This window comes from Diabrotica virgifera, chromosome 2 (assembly GCF_917563875.1).
Source record: "Diabrotica virgifera virgifera chromosome 2, PGI_DIABVI_V3a".
Classification (NCBI taxonomy): domain Eukaryota; kingdom Metazoa; phylum Arthropoda; class Insecta; order Coleoptera; family Chrysomelidae; genus Diabrotica; species Diabrotica virgifera.
Genome location: NC_065444.1, coordinates 3,956,417 through 3,978,622, shown reverse-complemented (window position 1 = coordinate 3,978,622; position 22,206 = coordinate 3,956,417). Strand labels below are relative to the sequence as shown.

At 33.3% G+C, this 22,206-nt stretch overlaps 1 protein-coding gene across 2 annotated transcripts in view; it reads left to right on the top strand.

Annotated features, from left to right (window-relative positions):
• LOC114330119 (helicase POLQ-like) overlaps window positions 1-22,206 on the top strand; it is a 55,546-nt gene that overhangs the window by 19,120 nt on the left and 14,220 nt on the right. For both annotated transcript variants that reach the window (XM_050643329.1, XM_050643328.1), the window contains exons 5-10: window positions 1,948-2,221; window positions 11,743-11,948; window positions 13,155-13,300; window positions 13,377-13,501; window positions 15,138-15,465; window positions 19,140-19,371. In XM_050643329.1, the coding sequence (XP_050499286.1) occupies window positions 1,948-2,221; window positions 11,743-11,948; window positions 13,155-13,300; window positions 13,377-13,501; window positions 15,138-15,465; window positions 19,140-19,371 (1,311 nt within the window). The remainder of the gene's footprint in view (window positions 1-1,947; window positions 2,222-11,742; window positions 11,949-13,154; window positions 13,301-13,376; window positions 13,502-15,137; window positions 15,466-19,139; window positions 19,372-22,206) is intronic.

The following is a 22,206-nucleotide window of genomic DNA, read 5'->3' as shown; positions in this document are numbered from 1 at the left end:
GATGTGAGAGGTGGCATTCGGATTTTTGCAGATAAAGTTAGGTGACACCTTCACTAATAATAATTGACTTATGCTCCTTCTCAAATATGCCCGGAACATTAATAAGAAAATTAAAATATTTAAAAATTTCGAAAAACGTCGATTTTTTCTGCTTTCTTTGCTTATAACTTTAAAACGATTCGTTTTGGAACAAAGTCGTAGAGAAATAAAATAAAGATAATTAAATTTTGTATGATATACAACTGGTCAAAAATGTCTTGACGTCTGCAATATAGCAACAAATACAAAATAAGGGGGCAAAATACGCCTGTTGTTATTCAATGTTTTTAACCACTTTGGTGGCACTTAGAACCTTAGTAATTCACTTAGGAAATTCTTTGTAACATACTTAAACCGTGTACCAAATTTCATTAAAATCGACCTAATAGATTTTGCATAATAAATTTGCAATCTAAATGTTTTTAAAAAAGTTCAATTTTTTTAAAATCTTTGTGAACAAAAAGTAGACCATTTACAAGTTGGCTAATTTTTTTACATATAAAGAGGTGCTCTACCTATCTAATACACTTTACAGAATTAAAATCGGATTATTTAAGGGGCCTCAGCAATGTTTTAAACTTATAAACAATTTTTTGGCTTATAAACAAATAGCTTTGTTTAATAATAAAAAAAATCATTTTTAGCAATGCAAATAATTAAAACTGGTATAATTTGACTTAAACTTTCAAATGCTGTCAGCAGAATTGCTATTTTATTTTTTAATCAAAAGTTATTCGCGTTCAAAAATTTAAATTTTTCGATTTTTTTAAAGTTCCACTGCGTTTATCTCGAAAACTATGCATCCTACGAAAAAACTTGTAAGAACATTTTTTGCTTAGAATTACCCAAGAAATACAAAAAAATGTTTTATTTTGCGAAAAATCGATGTTATGTAATTCCTCAAGTTCTTTGTTTATAACAATCTTATCGACATCCGGATCAACTGTTACCCAAGAAAATCGTGTTCTACGGGTCAAAAAATACATAAAAATCTTGGGTAAGTCCATCTAAATAAAGGAGCGCGTAGCACCCCCTCCTGGCCACAGCACTAATTTGTTTATAAGCCAAAAAATTGTTTATAACTTTAAAACATTGCTGAGGCTGCTTAAATAATCCGATTTCAATTCTGTAAAGTGCATTAGACAGGTGGAGTACTTCTTTATATGTAAAAAAATGGACAATTTTTTGTATGTTCTAGTTTTTGTTGAGCAAGATTTTAAAAAATTTTAATTTTTTAAAAAAAGTTTGATTGCAAAATTATTATTCAAAATCTAGTAAATCAATTTTAATGAAATTTGGTGTACGGTTTTAGCACATTACAAAAATTTTCTAAGCGAATTAGGAAGATTCCAAGTGTAACCTAAGTGATGGAAAATCATTGAATAATGACAGGCTTGTTTTGCCCCCTTATTTTATATTTATTGCTATTTTGCAGCAAGGGTGATAAATTAAGACATTTTTAACCAATCGCATCTGATAGAAAATTTAATTATCTTTGTTTTATTCCTATACGACTTTGTTCCAAAATGAATCGTTTTAAAGTTATAAACAAAAAAAGTAGAAAAAAATCGATGTTATTCGAAATTTTTAAATATTTTAATTTTTTTATTAATGTTCCGGGCACATTTGAGAAGGAGCATAAATCAATTATTATTAACGAACATATCACCTAACTTTATCCGCAAAAATCTTAATGCCACCTCGCACATCCACCTAAAAACAGATCCTTACTGGTCTATTAGGTCAGGTGTGAATATTCCTTTCCATATATTATTTACATAGAAAAAATGTTTTTCATTGAAGATGTTTCAGGTGCATAAAGCAATCCTTTAATGAATCCATTAATTGAAATTCTAACCCGTGTAAAATATATTACTAATTCTAAAGGTACATGCTGTTTTCTCCTAGGTTTGGGCAATATCTCCTTTTGGCGTCGCACTAGATTTTCTAGTTGAAGAATACGCATCTAACAAAGGCGTTTATCCTCCGCGAAAGAGAAGAAGAAAAAACTCGATCTACATAGCTACCATTGAAAAAGCTTTAGGTATAATAAATAGTTTGGTAGAGACTGGAAGACTGCACGAAGTAGGCCTTATTGTTGTTGACGAATTTCACTTAATTGGAGAAGATGGAAGAGGTCCTACTTTAGAAGCGTCTTTAACGAAAATTATGTATTTAAAAGGTAAGTAATAATCAATATTGTGTCGTTTTTCTATTAAATTTTGTGATGTATGAGTAAAATAATAAACTAACTTTGGATCTGTCCTTGTGGGATCGGTACTCACCGGAGGGACCGCAGACGTTCAGATACAATAAGCGCCTCTTTGCAAAGACAACGACGTCGACTTTGTAAAGTAACAAGATACTTACTCAACACACACACTACACATGACACTAGGTACCTAACTGCAAAAATTTACCGTACCTAACATGCCAATGGCCATTAGTTGTCGAGGCATTAGCTAAATAAAAAAAAAGAATGTGTGTACTTTGTACGCACGTAAGAAGTTATACTTCTATTAGGTATATGATTTCAACGAAATCAATATACTTTAAATAGTTTATTTACATCTATTTAATTTAAATATTAAACTAATTTTAATACTTACTACTTTCCAAAAATGTTTATTGAAACAATACAAAAAATTAAAAAAATAAAAGAATAAAACACACACAAACACATTGAAAAATGCCACAAAGAAATGATTTCTGAACAATAATTGTTGCCAAAAATTTTAACTAAATACGTATTTTCTGAAGAAAATTATACAGGATGTCCAGAAACTCTACCGACAAACGAAGACAGGAGATTCTTCAGATAATTTTAAGATAATTTACCCCAATTCACTTAGTCCGAAAATGCTTCCTAAGGGAGCTAGAGCTCTTTGAAGATGGCGTGTTGTAATTAGTTTTTCTTAAATACCTCCAGAACGCTTCTATTTACAAAAACAAAAATTGGTACGCGTATTTATCTTCAAGATATAAATCTAATCCATCTATTGCAAATTTCTAGTACCGATCATAGGCGTCCGTTTTGGGTAGGGCAACGGTTATTTTATGGCATAACTTTTTTATCTTTAACTTTTATGCATTTCTGATACTGGATTATTAAATTGAGAAGTATTTTAGTACTAAAAGGTACTCTTGTTTTAAATCGGTAGGATACACCGTTTTCTAGAAAAATCGATTTGAAAACTTTTCGCTTTTTGAATTAAAAAAAAAATTAAAAAAAAAAACTGTTTAGAAAGACGAAAACTGGTACATTTATTTATATTCCAGAGATAAATCGATTTCATTAATTGCGAATTTCTAGTACTGGTCATAGGCGTCCGTTTTGGGTAGGTCAATAGCATAACTTTTTTGTCATGAATTTTTGAGCATTTTTGACACTAGATTATTAAATTATGAGGTATTCGAGTACTAAAAGTTACTCTTACTTTATGTTGGTAAAATAAATCGTTTTTTGTTGAAAAGTTCTTTCAATTTTTTTTAAATTCCAAAAACGAAAAACTTTCAAATCGATTTTTCTATAAAACGGTGTGTCCTACCGACTTAAATCAAGAGTACCTTTTAGTACTAGAATACCTCACAATTTAATAATCCGGTGTCAAAAATGCATAAAAGTTAAGGACAAAAAAGTTATGCGATAAAATACCCGTTGGTCTATCCAAAACGCACGCCTATGACTGGTACTAGAAATTTGCAATGGATGGAATCGATTCATCTCTGAAAAGTAAATATGCACACCAATTTTCGTTTTTCTAAATAGAAGCGTTCTGGAGGTACAGTGGAACCTCGATAAGTCGGCCCCCGATAACCCGGAAGTCCGGCTAACCCGGACCGATTTTCATCGGACAAACATTTCAACAATTAAAATGTATGTATTATGTTAAAACATTTTATCTGCAGCCCCTTCTGGAATGTCTTAAATATATCGAATTTCATTGATAAAACTTCCCTTCAATCATAATATAATATTTGAGAGATAATGGGTATCTGTGTAATTTGAACTATATGATAGTAAAAATGACTCATGCACACGGCGGCGGCAGAGCGACATTCATTATCGCAAACAACAGGCACCTGTTATTCCTTTATTTATTTTCAACTGTCTTTTAAAAATTGTTTTTTAAACAATGAAAGAGTCACTGTTCTTAAATTACATAAGCAGACCAGACGAAATTATTGACACAACCAAACTGATGAGTTTTTTTACCTAGAAATTAATAATACTCTATATTGTCTATACTAAACTCTATACAACCATAGGTAACTGTGCATATATATTTCATATTATTTTGCTTATAAGGGACTTTATCTATAAGTATACCGTATTTTATTAATTTTTACCATGCTCTCCGGCTAACCCGGATTTTCGATAACCCGGATCGGCCGCGGTCCCGATTAATCCGAGTTATCGAGGTTCCACTGATTTAAGAAAAACTAATTTCATGACGCCATCTTCAAAGAGCTCTAGCTCCCTTAAGAAGCATTTTCGGACTAAGTGAATTGGGTTAAATTGTCTTGAAATTATCTGAGGAATCTCCTGTCTTCGTTTGTCGGTAGAGTTTCTGGACACCCTGTATAATAATATACATACTTACAATCATAAAATGTATAAAAAAATAAAAAATAGTAGCTTGCATTGGGGATCGAATCCGCTTCCCGTCGATCCCGCCGATCGAAAATTAAAGTGCTTTCGAGCTAAAGTGCTAAAGTGGTGTATATGGGAATATACACCAACTGAACGTTTACACCATAAACTTTTGACAGTTGTTTATTACTTATATGAATTTAATGAAATTAGTTTGATTTTTGTGGAATTAAAGGAATATTTTGTGGAATAACAATATATTAGGTGAATATTGGTAGAAATTTTGATGGTAATCAAATTATGTAAATCAATGCATTACATACTATTTTGGAGGTAGGTTCATTTTAAATTTTCCAAATATGTAGGTACCTATGTAATTTTTTATTAGGATACTGAAACATTTACAATTACATATTACGTACCTGTCGCTTTTAAAAACTATTTCAAAAGTCACTTCAATTATAAACTTGCTTTTTTCTCTGCCATCACAACAATAAAAACTAATATATACAACATTTGTTTATCCATAATCTCCATATTGAACAATTATTGACAGATGATTGAATACCCAATCAGATCCCATATAACGTTTGAGCGACTAATATCATACTGTCGGTGTGCGCATGCGCCCGGGAATATAAAAATTCACCCTCGTGCCTGAAGAAGTAGAACTTCAAAAAAAAACTTTGGATCTAAAACCCAGGGTGGGTCTTAGCCTGTTCTAATAGAATCAGCTTCCATTCCTTCCTATCCTTCGCCTTGGTTTTCCAATTTCGTACTCTTACTACTCGCAAGTCGTCTTCCATCTGGCCCTTAAATCGTGTTCTGGGCCTGCCTCTACTCCACACTTCATCCGGTCTTTGGTTATAAATGTGTTTCGACGGCTCCATCTCGTTAATTCTCTGTAAGTGACCTAGCCACCGCAGCCTGTTTATCAATATTTTCGGTCCTTCTGTGACTAGGTTTGATGTTAAATGTTTCTTTAATCTATTCGCTCCGAGCGTTAACAAAGTGTCAAAGCAAAATCGACCGACCTGCTCGTGGTGGCGGTTTTTGAAAGTTTGTAAGGACGCCTTGGGTATGTTTAAATGGGACGTTTAAAAAAAATGCCGTGTCACGCTAGTGATATTATGTATTAATATAAACAGAAAATAAAAACGCACTATCTGTATAAATTCTTTACTTTCCAATATTGATTATCACTTTGATTATGTATATATAACCTCACTTTTTTTTTCATTCTCTCTTTGCCTTATCCCTATGCGGGGTCGGCTTCCCTAATTGCATTTCTCCACACAATTCTATCTTGGGTCATATCAATGTTAATCCCCTTTACCAACATGTTCTGCCTTATCGTCTCCCCCAGGTCTTCTTTGGTCTTCCTCTCCTACTCCTTCCAGGAATCTGCACTTCAGCTATTCTTCGTATTGGGTGATTAACGTCTCGACGTTGAACATGACCAAACCATCTTAACCTATGCTCTCTCATTTTGGCATCAATTGGTGCCACACCTAGACTTCCCCTAATATACTCATTTCTAATTTTGTATACATCATGTATACATTATGTATACATAACCTCACTATCGCAGTTTATGTTTATAAATCTTTATTAACGAAAAAGAAAATATTTTTGTTACACTATAAATTAATAACTAATGAATTCTAACAATTATATTCGGTTATTATCACTGCAAAATAAAATATTCAAGTTTAACAAAATAATCCCATAAGACTCAATGTTAAAACGTCCTTACAATTACAATATCGGACAGCGTGTCACGTGACTGTAAATAGAGGGGAGACGCTCGGAGCGAATAGTACGATGTATTTGCTAGATATATACGCCTGTTATTTTTGCAGTTACTGTATTACTTTGGTTGATTTGTGAGCTTAGACATATGATCTTTCTTACTCCTTCGAATGTATATATTCCAACTGGTGGGAGGGTATTTAATGCCAAACTTTCCACCTTTTTAAGAGGAGTGGATGGACATCCAATATACCATTCCAGAGTGACGTCATTTGACAGCTGTTGAGGGGCAAACATCTTGTAAACAAAGTACGTTTATTCAGGGCCGCCCAGAGCCAGGCCGGGCCCCGGGGATGAGACCCGGCCGGGCCCCCCCCCCAAACCCAGTTGAACGAAAATTCCCAAAAATCTGATAACTTATAAACTGGGATATGTAATAGTGAACACTCATGCTATTGACACAGGAAGGAAGAAAATTAAAACAGTTTTAACAATTAAACTTTGTTTTTAATTATTTACAATAGAACTGTTAGTTACAACATAACTTTTCTTGCTTTCATATCCGCAAAGTTTTGGATCACGTGGTCGAAATCAAGAGTTTTTGCAAGTTTCGACTCTATGCTTAACACTCCCAAATCAGATAATCGTTGTTGACCCATAGTAGATCTTAAACAATTCTTAATTCGGCTCAAAACACTAAATGATCTCTCGGCCTGAGCAACGGATACTGGTAGGCAACAGAATATGCGAAGAGCAATGCACACATTGGGGAAAAGATTTGTCACATTAAGGGACACGAGCCTGTTCAAAAGTTTTGCTGGTTTCAGCGACGTATCTCAGATGTTTGATTTACTAACAGTTTTCAAGTAAATCATTTCATCAACTAGATCCCTGCTTACATCTGAATTGTACTCTTCGGCGAACCTTACACAACTTTCTGAGATCGTATTCTCGTCCATTTCGTTATACTTCCATAAAAATGAAAATTTCATTTCGATTTCTCTCAGTGCTGTGAACCTCGTTTTCAGGTTGGCCACCAAAACATAAATTATTGTGTAAAAAACTTCTGTTTTGAAGCGTTCTTCTGCAAAGAAATAATTTCTTGCATATTGCCTTTTCCAAATGCATAATATTCCTTATAATAATTTCATAATTTTAGAGACCGGCCCTGGCAAGTTATGGTAAAGTTGTAGTGATATTGTACTCCTAGTTTTTACTAAAAACAAGTGGTATTATTAAATAGTTTTTTAAAACTAAAGTGTTTATCTACTAGATACTACTACGTAAGTCATCTATACGTAATTATTAGTTTATTATTGTGAAAAGAAAACGTCAAATAAGAAAAATACACCAACGTACAATCATTTTGTGAGGTTAGCTAGCATGCGGTTGGTTTGTCACTTACCAGAGTCGGACTTAAGCTTTCGCCACCGCAGCTTAAAATGTCTTCACACAATGTAAACACACCTTCCGATCTAACCAGTCCAGTAAATCAACGTTCAAATATCACAAACAGTTATGCTTCAGCCGCTTCACAGTCTTTTCCGAGTAAGACCCAAGCAATTGTATTTAGTTGTATCGATAATGCTAAACTGCAGGATTATTTAATTCCTTTGGGCACAATCATCAACCCAAAAAATATTATATTTTCATCTAGATTATCTCATAATAGAATCTGCATGTATTTAGCAAACAAAACCGTAGTAGATAATTTCATGACACAACATGGCTCTATAAAAGTACTCGGCGAAGTTGTAACAGCACGGAGACTTGTCTCTCCAGCAGAAAGACTAGTCTTGTCTGGTGTATGCCCGTCAATTCCTCATCAAGTGTTAGTTGAAGAATTACAGAATATCGGTTTAAAGCTTATTTCCCCAATAACATTTCTGAAAATTAGCTCCACTCTTCCCGAATATAGTCACATACTGAGTTTTCGGAGGCAAGTTTATGTAAGCCCTATAACATCAGCAATTCCAGATTCTATTCTAATAAATTTTGACCAAACACCTCACCGCATATTTTTGTCACAAGGTACACTCACCTGCTTTATTTGCAAAAATACAGGACACATATCATCCCAATGCAATAACAGTTCAGTAACGGAATCAACTCATATTGAGTCAAACAATGAAGTACCAAATCCAACAGATCCAACAAGTATATTACACAAGGTACCAAACACTCAGCAGTCATCAAGTTATCCATTATCAAATCCGAGCATATCACCTACACCTACAAATCTTCACGACCAAGAAATTACTAATACTCCTACTCATAGCAACACTTTCAATCAACCTCATTCAGCGGCAATACCGTTTTCACAAACTTCGGAGGCAAGACCCTCCAATCTATCAGCACCTTTTCCATTAGATACAACTGCAGAAAACTCTAATAAAACTGATACATCACCACAATTTTCTGAAACAACCATTTCAACCAATCTTACAAATAAAACCTCAAGCTCGACTTCTGCCACTACCAATGAGTTTGCTCCAGTACCTCCAAATGTAATAAAGCCACAGCATCTAAGTGAAAACTCTAATAGCACTTGCGAAAACGCAAGTTCTTCCATAAAACGCAGTATTGGTGAGATCGATACGCCTCCTTCAGACTCAGCAATTTCATCACAAAATCTGTTTGCAAAACCCAAATCATCTAAACCAAAAAAACCGCGCTCATCTAAAGTCCCATCTACACGGGTAACTCTTGAACATTTTATTGATAATCATACCCCACCATTCGTTTTAAATTACCACCAATTGTCTTTACTTATTGATAATGTCCAAGGCTCCCCCGACACTATTAGCGTCGTTAAAACATTTACAACTGATATGGCTGGTTTACTCTATCTTTTACAAAGCAGCTATCAATATGCAAATGATAGATCTACAAAAACCAAGTTTACAAAACTTCAAAAGAAACTACACAACTATTTAGGGAATGAGATTTCTGACTTAGACAGTGACTCTTCTGTAGACAATTGTTCAGTATCATCTAACTCCGAATCTGTTAACAACATTCAACGCGATACTTCAATGGAACATTGATAGATTTTTCCATCGTCTCCCTATGCTACAGCTTCTTTTATCTGAATATTCTCCAGATATTATTTGTCTACAGGAGACAAACTTAAAGACCAATCAGTTGTACAATTCAAAACATTTCACTTGTTTACCCCCAGCATGTAACACATATTCAGCTGAACTCTACGCCATATACCGCGCTGTGAAACTTCTTAACGAGTTTACACTCACAAAAGCCCTGATCATAACAGATTCCCTTAGCTCTCTAAACTCATTAATACATATTTTTCCGAAACATCCTTTTGAAAAGTTGCTACAATACCAGCTTTCCCAAGCTCATGAACATGGAAGAAGCGTCCAATTTTTATGGGTTCCCTCACACGTCGGAATAATAGGAAATGAAGAAGGTGACAGGACCGCACGAGAGGCAATTTTAAGTGATTTTTCAGAGCCGATAAACAAGTGTGTTTCCAGTGACTTAAAATCTTATTTTAAAAATAAAGTGTTGTTTTTGTGGCGAAATGAGTGGTTTCAAACTAATTCCAAGCTAAATAAAATTAAAAATAATGTGTCTCAGTGGCTCCCGTCGTCACGCAATAGACGGGAACAAATTGTGGTTACGCGTTTGTTTACGTCTAGGACATATAAGATTAACGCACTCTTACCTATTCACAAAGAAAAATCCACCTATATGTGATCAGTGTAACGTCCGATTAACAGTCGAACACTTTTTAACAATATGTAGTAAATATGACCAAGAAAGACAGCGCTACAAGATCCCAAACGCTCTACCACAGGCTCTAGGTCAAAACTGTTCCTGTGACAATAATATAGTTAATTATCTCAGATCCAGAAACATTTTGTACAATCTGTAATTGTTTAATTTTGTTATTTATATTTTGTTCCGTCGCTAATAACCTTTTGGTGGATGCGACATATTTTTCTAATAAAAAAAAAAAAAAAAAAAAAATTTCATAATTAAAACCGCAAGCAAATTCAATCTGTTGTAAAATATTTTAATAAAAGGAATTTTTTTAAATTTGCTAACGGCCGGGCCCGGGCCCCGGGGATTTTGCCCCCCCTGCCCACCCCTCTGGTCGGGCCTGCGTTTATTGCAGAAAACCATTGTTTAATTTAAAATATGATTGAAATACCAGCGTTTTATTCAGTTGTAAAGTGTTCCAGTAAAGGTAAAAGAGATAAAGTGAGTTTTTTTAGAATACCGGCCGCATTTCAAGATCGAGTCATTTTAAATTCACTGTCAACAGAACGACGGGAATTGTGGGTCAAGAATACTGATTTTCTGATTATGCCGGTTTTTTGCATCCCCTGTGAAGGTCTTATAATATCTAATATTTGACATTTTTGTAGTTAAAATCACAGAATTTTTATAATAAACCGAGAAAATAGCAAAAATAGCACTGAAAACACAATATTTGCTCCTCAGCGACGCTGTAAAAGTCACGTGACCTGGAATGGTCAATTGCTCCAAAATATTTATTAAGGGCCACTGGAGCAATAATAACACAATTAAAGAGAATTCCTTCATTAATTTATTTAGTAAGTGTACTGTACTGAAATAAGGGCTGATTCTAACATTGACAACTTATCGCAATTCTAAATACAAAGAGATTTATACAAACATTAATTATATTTATGGTGCTTCGGGGGTGTGAACACACAGAGGGTTGAGTGAAAACAAGGTAATATTATGCGAATAACACAAAAGACCGGTACATTTTAAAACACGTAAATTTGCACCAGAAGCGCGAAAAAACACACTTGTCTTTACCTCAAAGAGGGCATTGCAAGACTGCCGTGATTCTAAATTCTGAAGGGTTCACGCAGGGAGATATGGAGGCAGAAAAACTAGTCTTAACAAATAAAGGTTCATATTAGTGGAACTAAAACTAGTTTTCGAACGCAAACACATGCATTTACAATTTTTATATAAGTTATAAAATATAATAGTTGGATATATTTAGAATGAAATAAAATAAGTTTTTTTTACAACACCAACCGTTAGATCTTCGGGTTTTACTACCTGGTTGTTTGTCACCTTCATATACTAAGTTTTATTAGTATTAACGTGTAGCCCCATGTGTCTGCATACGCTATAATAGTATTTGTACACTCCTCTTGTTATTCCAGATTCTCTAATATATTTCTCTAGGCCTAGAGCAATGTTGAATAGAAGGAAGGATAGGCTATCTCCCTGTCGGAATCCTCTTTGTGTCTGGAAAATTCTTGATACTCCGTTCTGCCCTTTATTCTTAGACTCGACTGTTGATAGGGTTGCTTTCACCAATTTTAACTTTGCGTATTTACTTTTAGCTAATATACAAATCATAGCTATGAGTGCCACGATAGGGAACATAGCAGATTTGTGCAAGTTTTTGAATGCGGATGTTTATACTAAGAACTTTAGACCAGTAGAATTGACAGAGTATGTTAAATGTACTAATAAAATAGCGAAAGTTAATTGGAATTATACAAACGAAGAAGATATATTAACGGATCATAAGAAGATCGATTTTAAGGTAAGCTTTAGGCTGAATTTTTCCACTTTTTCATATACTGCTCCTGTTCTTTGTCTGTTTCTTTGTCACTTTGTCCGAGAAAAATCTTGTAATCGATTTTAAACATACTTCCCGACTGGCTAGACATGTGAAATTTCAAAATAGCTCAGAACTCGATGACAATGCAATATTCAACACCTTTTACATGGAAGCATTGAGTTTTAGTTGGATTTTAAGTCATTTTAAATTTATATGGTAAAATTAGTTCCTACACACCGAAACTCACACCGAAAGTTAGACGAGTTCTGGATTAAGTAAGTATTAGTTCCTACTTTTCTCAAAACGTAGCGCTACAAGTTTTCTCATTAGATGGTTTGCTCAATAGATGGCGTTACTTATATATCATGTAAAATTTTCTGTTCATTAATAGTTAATGAATATTTAAAATTGCCTCGCCAGTTTGTTTACATAAAGATTCTCAAAAATACAATATTTTATTAAAATTAAAGGTTATGTTGTGACCTATAAATAATAAAAACGTGGTATTATAAAAAGTTATTTTTTATAAAAGTGTAATTATTATAAAAAATATATTTTGAATTCTACTAAGTTTACTAAGTCTTCTTCTTGTGGTGCTGTCTCCTTTAGTGGAGGTTAGCGACCACACTGACAAATCTGTCTCTGTCCAATGCAGCTCCAAACAAAAATGTTGAATCAAGGCCGGTTCAATTTCTGATATTTTTAAGCCATGAGATCTGGCGCCTACCGGGACCCCGTTTTCCTTCAATCTTCCAATGGATGATCAGTTGCGCGAAGAAGTACTTTTCGTTTCTCATTATGTGTCCCAGGTAGCTGACTGTTCTAATTTTGATGATCTTTTGCAGCTCCTTATCTGTACCTATTCTCCTCAGGACATTTTCGTTGGTGGTGTGGGTTGTCGGTATTTTCAAGATCCTTTTATAAAGCCAGAAGTCAAAGGCTTCTAACTTTTTCATCAGCGTTATGTTGAGCGTCCAGGCCTCCGTTTCGTACAATATTATTGATCATACATACCAATACAGAACTACTAATAAGTCTATTAAGGTTAAAATAAGTTTATTTGACGTTTTTTTAACTTATTTTAATAAATTGTAGTAGTAGTGAATTGTAGTAAGATATCACAAGAAAATAGCTTTAGAACAATATTGTCAACTTAATATTCTATAGTTAATAAAATTATTTTTGCAGTATTCCGATTCAATTCAAAAATTGGATCCTGACATGTTAGGTGGTCTTGTTATGGAGGTAATCCCAAATGGGTCTTGTTTGATATTTTGTCCGTCGAAGAAGAATTGTGAAAACGTTGCCAATCTGTTGTGTAAACTTTGTAAACCGTAAGTGTGAATTTATCATTTGAAATTATATTTGAAAAAAAAATACAAATTTTAGATAAAATCTGTATTTCTTTAGGGAATTAAAAAAGTACAAGCAGGCGGAGAAAGAACAATTAATCCATGCTTTAAAAGATGAAGGAGGAATACTCTGTGATATTTTAGCTGTATCTATTCAATATGGGATCGCTTATCATCATTCAGGTAATTTTTATTTTCCCGGTAAGTCGGTAATCTTTTTTTTTTAGAAATTTTTTTGAGAACTATGGCCACATTTGACAGATATTTAACCATAACATTTACAGTAAGTGGGGACTACCAGTTGCTAAAACTGAATAACGTCAAACTATTTTCAGAAGGATTTACGAATTGGAAATCGAAACTCAAATAAAATTAATTTTATTGTAAAATTGTGGCTTATTTCTACCAAAAATAATAAATTACAGAAATACTAAAAGATAATACTACACAGAAGAAATGCGAACGAATAACAAGCACAAACCGAAGAACCAGAAACATTAGACCCAGAAGAAAATTGGGAAAGTATAGAAGAAGCAGTTTTAAACACAAATACAGAAAGTTTAATGAAAACTAATAGAAAATACAAAACAAAGGAATGGTATGATGAGGAATGCCAAAAAATACCAAAAGCAATTATTAGACAAATAAGAATAAAAAATTTAACACATAACAGTGACAGTAGTAGACAAGAATACAGAGAATTGAGGATAACTACGAAGAAAACAAGCAAAAACAAAAAAGAAAATACCACGAAAACAAACTCAAAGAGAAGAACAATTACAAAAAAAGAAAAGAAGATCCTTTTGATAGGAAACCAAAAAAATAGAAAGAGGATATCAGAAAAATAACCCATTCATAAAAAATGAAGAAGGGTTATTAATAAATGAACCAGGGGAAATAATGAGAAATAATTGGTAAACTTATTTAACATAACTGTTAAACAAGAACGAAGAAATAAGGGAAACAATTCACGAAATTGAAGATAATTACATACGAGTAGAAATACCCACAAAGGAAGACAGAAAATGAAATAAAGGAACTAAAAAATAATAAAAGTCCAGGACAAACAGATAAAGATAAAGAAGACGATTTTATATTGGAGATAGAAAGAGAAAATACATGTATGTTCAAAAGAGTTGCAGAATTTACTTACATGGGTGTAAAATTAGATACAAGAGAATTAGATGAATAGCAAAAGACAATAAAACGTATGGAGAATTGCGATCATTGATGAATTCCAAATATGTCTCGAGAAAAACAAAAATTAGAATCTACAATACAGTTATCAGGCCTACAACTACATATGCATGCGAAACATGGATGCTTAAAAAATCAGAAATAGAAAAATGGGAGAGGCTAATTCAAAGAGGTGTGAAAATAGATGGTCAATGGAGAAGAAGAAACTTGAAGAACTATACAACGGACCAAATGGTACTATCAAGAAAGCCAATACAAAAAAGAAGAAAGGGTAGACCAAAAAAGAGATGGAAAGATGGATATGAAGACTTACAAAAAAAGTAATATTGATAATTAAAAAGAAAAAGCATTGGGCAGAAATTAATGGAAGGAAATGGTTAAGAAATGTATGGAAAGACTATAACTTTATAAGACTAAAAATAAAACTTTTCACTCCTATGCATTCAAGACCTGTTAAGCTTTATAAATAAATAAATTCTTACCCTGGCTTAGAGACCAAAGTAAAATGATCGAAAATGCCGGAAAAATGTGATTCTCAACAATAAAAAATCGAAGTGTTTCAAAAAGGTTTTCGCAGTTGCTGATAATGTCTCTGTTACAGATCATGCATTATATTTTTTAGGTTTAACGAGCGACGAAAGACGCATCATCGAAGAAGGCTTTAGGGCAGGCATCATTTACGTGATATGCTGTACGTCAACGCTGGCAGCTGGCGTCAATTTACCCGCTAAAAGAGTAATACTAAGGTCTCCTTATATAGGAAAGGATTTCATCAATCTCTCTAGGTATAAACAAATGGTTGGAAGAGCGGGAAGGGCTGGACTTGGAGAAACTGGCGAAAGTATTTTGATAACTCAACCACCAGATTTGCCGAAGGTTGTAGAGTTAATGATGTCACCTATGAACAGAGCTATGTCTGGAATGCATCTCGCGGAGGGAAAAGGGTTGAGGTAATTATTATTATGATCTTAAAAGAGTAAAAGATGGTTTTGCTTGCTTTCGATTCACAGGGATGCACAATCGCTGGACAGCTGTTTCTGCCATTGCGGGCTTCTTCAACAGCGCTAGCGTGCACACCTTTGAATCGAAAACCACCTGGCCCATCTACTTAAGGGAAATTTCAAAGATCATTGAAATCCCCATTGGGACGCAATCCAGCGACATCTCTTAAACAAACTGAAAAGTCTCGGATGCAGAATTCACCATTATAATAAAAATTAAGGTTAAAACAGTGGATGGTGAAACAAAGAATATGAACATAGAACATGAGGTAAGACAAGGTGACAGCCTATCGACAATTCTCTTTAATATAGCCTTGGAGGGAGTAATTAGAAACACAGGGCTAACAAAAAAGACAATAATCCAAAGCTCTACACAAATAATAGGGTATGCACAGTATGCAGATGACCTAGGATTGATAGACCGCGACAAGAGAAGTCTAGAAGATGCATTGCTAACATTGACAAGAGAGGCCAAAATCAGGGGGTTAATAATTAACCAGAAAAAAACAAAATACTTAATAAGTACGAGAAATCAAGACCAAATAAATAGAATAAAAGAAATAAGAATAAATGTGTTCCAAAGGGTTGACTGTTTAAATACTTAGGAGTGACAGTAGATAGTCAAAACAGAAGAAGCATTGAGATAAATGAAAGAATTAAAGCAGGGAATAGGGCATTCTGGAAATACCACAAGCTACTTACAGATAAAAACCTGAGCAAGAAAACAAAGACAAAGATATATAGAGCGGCAATTAGACCAGTCATCCCCTATGGAGCAGAAGCAATGTGCCTTACAAAAAAATATGAAGAAAAACTGAGAATAATAGAAAGAAAAATTATGAGGAGAATACATGGTCCAATTAAAAGAGATCAAGGAGAAATACGAATTCTGATGAATCACGAAATAAGAAATCTAATGGAAGGAGAAGACATAGTGAGATTCATTAAAGCACAAAGACTAAAATGGTTTGGCCACATCCAAAGAAGAGGAGTGGATGAACTAATTAGGCAGATAACAAATTGGACGCCAGTAATAAACAGACCTAGAGGAAGACCGAAAATAAGATGGGAAGATCAACTGCGAGAGGATATATCCAGTATAGAAATTACAGGCTGGAGAGAAAAAATACAGAATAGGAAAGAATGGAAACAGATCACAGAGAAAGTAAAAAACACGAAAATCTATAAAGAATAATAGAGTAACCGGTCTATACAGGGTGTCCAGAAACTCTACCGACAAACGAAGACCGGGGATTCCTCAGATAATTTTAAGACAATTTAACCCAATTCACCTAGTCCGAAAATGCTTCCTAAGGGAGCTAGAGCTCTTTGAAAATGGCGCCATGTAATTAGTTTTTCTTAAATACCTCCACAACGCTTCTATCTAGAAAAACGAAAATGTGTATACATAAATACTTTCCAGAAATGAATCGATTCCATCCATTGCGAATTTCTAGTACTGGTCCTAGGCGTCCGTTTTGGGTAGGGCAACGGTTATTTTATCGCATAACTTTTTTGTCTTCAACTTTTAGGCATTTTTGATACTGGATTATTAAATTGTGAGGTATTCTAGTACTAAAAGGTACTCTTACTTTAAGTCGGTAGAACACACCGTTTTCTAAAAAAATCGGTTTGAAAATTTTTAGTTTTGGGAATTTGAAAAAAAAAATTGAAAAAATTTAAAAAAGAAACGATGTATTTTACCAACTTAAAGCAAGAGTAACTTTTAGTATAGTATTTTTACTACAAAAACGTTATTACGTAGGTCAAAATTTTTGACGTAAGAGAACTGTCAAAACATTAGAATGTGACTTTTCATTATTGTCATATTAATATAAAGTCACATTCTAACGTTTTGACAGTTCTCTTACGTCAAAAATTTTGACCTACGTAATAACGTTTTTGTAGTAAAAATACTATACTCGAATATCTCATAATTGAATAATCTAGTGTCAAAAATACTTAAAAATTAAAGACAATAAAGTTATGCTATAAAATAACTGTTGACCTACCCAAAACGGACGCCTTTGACCGTTTCTAGATATTCGCCATTAATGAAATCGATTAATCTCTGGAATATAAATAAATGTACCAGTTTTCATTTTTCTAAATAGTTTTTTTTTAATCTTTTTTTTTCAAATTCAAAGAACGAAAAATTTTCAAATCGATTTTTCTAGAAAACGGTGTATCCTATCGACTTAAAGTAAGAGTACCTTTTAGTACTAGAATACCTCACAATTTAATAATTCAGAGTCAAAAATGCTTAAAAATTAAATACAAAAAAGTTAGGCGATAAAATAACCATTGCCCTACCCAAAACGGACGCCTATAACCAGTACTAGAAATTCGCAATCGATGGAATCGATTCATTTCTGGAAAGTAATTACGCATACCAATTTTCGTTTTTCTAAATAGAAGCGTTCTGGAGGTATTTAAGAAAAACTGATTACATGACGCCATCTTCAAAGAGCTCTAGCTCCCTTAGGAAGCATTTTCGGACTAGGTGAATTGGGTTAAATTGTCTTAAAATTATCTGAGGAATCTCCTGTCTTCGTTTGTCAGTAGAGTTTCTGGACACCCTGTATATATAATAAAAATTAAAATGGTAAATAGATATTTAAATCTGAAACTTTTCTTGTTGAGAGTACTAGGAAGTTTCTTTCTATTTACCATTTTAATTTTTATTATAATGGTGAATTCTGCATCTGAGACTTTTCAGTTTGTTTAAGAGATGTCGCTGGATTGCGTCCCAATGGGTATTTCAATGATCTTTGAAATTTCCCTTAAGTAGCTAAGCTAGTTGGTTTTCGATTCAGAGGTGTGCATGCTAGCGCTGTTGAGGAAGCCTGCAATGGCAGAAACAGCTGTCTAGCGATTGTGCATCCCTCTGAATCGAACGCAAGCAAAACCATCTTTTACTTTTCTATCTTTACTCACATTTGAGTACTAGGAAGTTTCTTTGTGTCCTTTTCCTAGACGAATGAGAACGGAATGTGATTGCAAGGAGTCCTTTTTGTTTTCTATATTCGTCGTCTTCAGTTTGTTTATTATAATCTTGTTGCTACTGTGACTTCTATAATTCAAAATAAATTTAAAAATTCGTAAAAAAACTGAAACAAAGACTTCCAATCTTCCAGTGTGATTTTATTACATTTCATTTTACAGGAACAAGGAGTATGTTGAAATTTTTCACTTCTTTGACACATATATCTACCCAGAATTTCAGGCTTGCTTCGCTATAGTTTGCGTAGGTTGGGAAGGATTTCGAAGTCTTTTCCTGCTTTTATACTAGTTAGAAGAACCTGTTTCTGATGGTTCATCATTAAAAATTAAATGCAGATTTCCATCTTCGTCTTCTAAACTAGAAGAATATTTACACGAATGTTTACTGCGGAAGGATTAAGAAAGTATTCTAAATCATTAGTCCTAGGCCTGAGTTGCTAGGGGCTCTGTCTACAAATTCAGGTGAATCTGAGTGTTCATGTTCACTTCAAATCACTTCATTCAAATCACAACATTTAAATCATCTTTATTCTCATCGGCTCATGTGTTATATTTATGTTATATCACTCTGATAGACACGTTTTTGTGAGATATTTATTAAAAATGGCCAATTTTTGTAGACATCTGCTGCTCAGCTGCATAAGTTTAGGAATAGCCAATACTAGAGCAAAATTACACGAAGTTACTGCTCACACATTGTTATCAGTCCAAAGTGATCAACAAGAAGTCAATATTAAACAACTCACCGACAAAGTGATTAAGAATCTGTTTAAATTGGGTGCTCTTAAGGAATTGGATGTGGTCTATAAGGAAGAAACCAACACCAAATGTGATGTGTCTGTCAGAATGGATGTAAGTTAAGTAGTGTTTAAGCAATTCTTGAAGGCTCTGGAGACTGTCACATAAAATAACAGTGTCGTCAGCGTTTCTAAGGTTATTGATCAATTCACCATTGATTTTCACTCCAAAGCCTTTACCTTGCAAAGCCTGTTTGAAAAATATAACAGCGGGTATAGATTGCATCCCTTTCTGCCACCATTTTGAATGTATAATTCGTCGGCTAATCTTCCATCTGTATCATGGGACTGCTGTCTGCTTAAAATATGTACCATCAATTCCTTTGATTCTTAATATGTTCAAAAGCATTCCATGTTGTACCCTATCAAAAGCCTTTTCGTAATCAATGAAAGCCACATAAATATCTCTATGTTGGTCGCTGCATTTTTGGAGAACTATATTTAAGCGTCAAAAAGTGCCTCACGCGTACCCAGCGCGTTTCTAAATCCAAACTGGGTTTAATCTAGGTCTCTTTCGCAATGGCTTTTTATTCTTCCATGAATATTCGGAAGAAAAAATTTCAATGTGTGGCTGATCAGACTAATTAACTTGTATCCGTAGCATTTTTTTTTGCCGTTTCTTCTGAATTGCTATAAAAACAGACTTAAGCCATTTCCCAGGTACTTCACCAGTAGTAATCTCCTTCTCACATGCATCTTTCAGTGCGTCACAGTTTTTCGATTTCATTCTAACGCATTGAGTTGCAAGTGACAGAAAAAAGGTACGTCCGTGATTAAAATCATTTATAACATTTTTTCTAGTTGTTGATAGATGGCGCTATACTCGAACAAAAAATGATTTATATAATATATAATAATATTATTATCTATACGACTATTAGCCCGATCAAAGAACAATCTGACCCCAAAAAAAAAATAAAGGAAGGATGAAAATTTGGAAATAGGTAGTTGAAATTGTCTATTATTATATAAGAAAAAATTTACAATTCTACATCTACATTTTTATAAAATGGAGGGGAATACCCCCTCTCGAAGATGAAAAAAATCCATTCAAAATAAGACCGGAATTGGATAAAATGACTAATTCTAAACAACTTTTCTTCTATAGATTTTTTTTCACTAAGTCAATACTTTTCGAGTTATTTGCGAGTGAATATGTTCATGTTTAACAAAATAAAACATGTTTTGGACGGTTTTACGGAGATAACTCAAAAAGTAAGTATTTTAGCGAAAAAAATATTCTTAGCAAAAATATAGCTCATAAACAATTGAAAAAAATGGTATATACATGAGGTCTGTAGACCCAGTAGAAGCAGAGTTGCAGCTAATGAATAGTAGGTTCTTCTTCGTCAAATTCCAAATCGAATATTTCAATGTGAAATAACCAAAAACGGAGCACTTTTAGGGGAAAATTCATTTTAACTTTTTTAAAGTGTTTAAAAAAGGTTTGTTTTTGTTTTTTTTTTAAACTTGTAATATTAAAATTAAGTACGCTGAAAATATTGTTGGTCCCTTTTATTTTTTGGTAAAAAAATCGCGAAAATCACCCCCTAATTAGCGTCACATATAAGTTTTAACATTACCACTTCACAAGTTACTTTGTCTATGTATTATTTATATGATCTGTAAGTTTCATCGGTTCAAAGTGCTTCGTTTTGAAAAAGCTGTAGTTAAAATGGCTTGAACGAGTAACGAATCACGAGTTTAGGCAAATTTTGAACAGCCATAGCCTAACCAATTTTTGTCTAACAAGAAAACAAAAAATCAGAAATGTTCAGGAAAGCAAAACGTACATTTTATTACTCTTTGAAATTTTTGGTATTCCATAAACAATTACGATTTTTTTCAGAATTACAAAAAATGTTTTATTTTAAACCCAATTTTTTTCAAAACTTAGCACTTTGAACCAATGCAACTTATAGATAATATTAACAATATATAAGTAAAGCAACTTGTAAAGCGGTAACGATTAATTTCATTTGAGAAGCTAATTAAGGGGTGATTTTCGCCATTTTTTTTACCAAAAAATAAAAGGTACCAACAATATTTTGAGCGTAACTCACTTACTTTTAATGTTAGAAGTTTTTTTAAAAAACAAAAATAAACCCTTTTTTAAACACTTTAAAAAAGTTGTAATGAATTTTTCCCGAAATTTGCTCCGTTTTTTGGTTATTGCACATTGAAATATTCGATTTGGAATTTGACGAAGAAGAACCTACATTTCATTAGCTGCAACTCTGCTTCTACTGGGTCTGCAGACCTCAAGCATACACCATTTTTTTCAATTTTTTATAAGCTCTCTTTTTACTAATATGTTTTTCGCTAAAATACTTAATTTTTGAGTTATCTCCAAAAAACCGTCCAAAACATTTTTTTTTGGTTAAAAATGAACACATTCACTCGCAAATAACTCGAAAAGTATTGACTTAGTAAAAAAACTTTATAGAACAAAAGTTACTTAGAATTAGTCATTTTATCCAATTCCTTACTTATTTTGAACGTATATTTTTTCACCCCCGAGAAAAAAAATTTCACCTCGTATTTTCCAATTTTTGTAAAATGGAGGGGATGTACAATTGTAAACTTTTTCTTATATAATAATAGACACTTTCAACTACCTATTCCCAAACTTTCATCCTTCCTTTATTTTTTTGGAGGTTTTCGTAAAATTTTGCGTTCCCTGATCGGGCTATATAATCTGTACCATTTATAAGACTAGACAAATCAAAGAACATACCTTTTTATAAATGAAATAAACACAATTGATTTGTTTTTATACCAAATTACGATTACGATTCTGACAACTGTCAGATTTAACTAAAATGTCATGCTCTACATTCTTAAAATCATATATTACGTTATTAATGACACACTGAAAGACTGAGAAGAA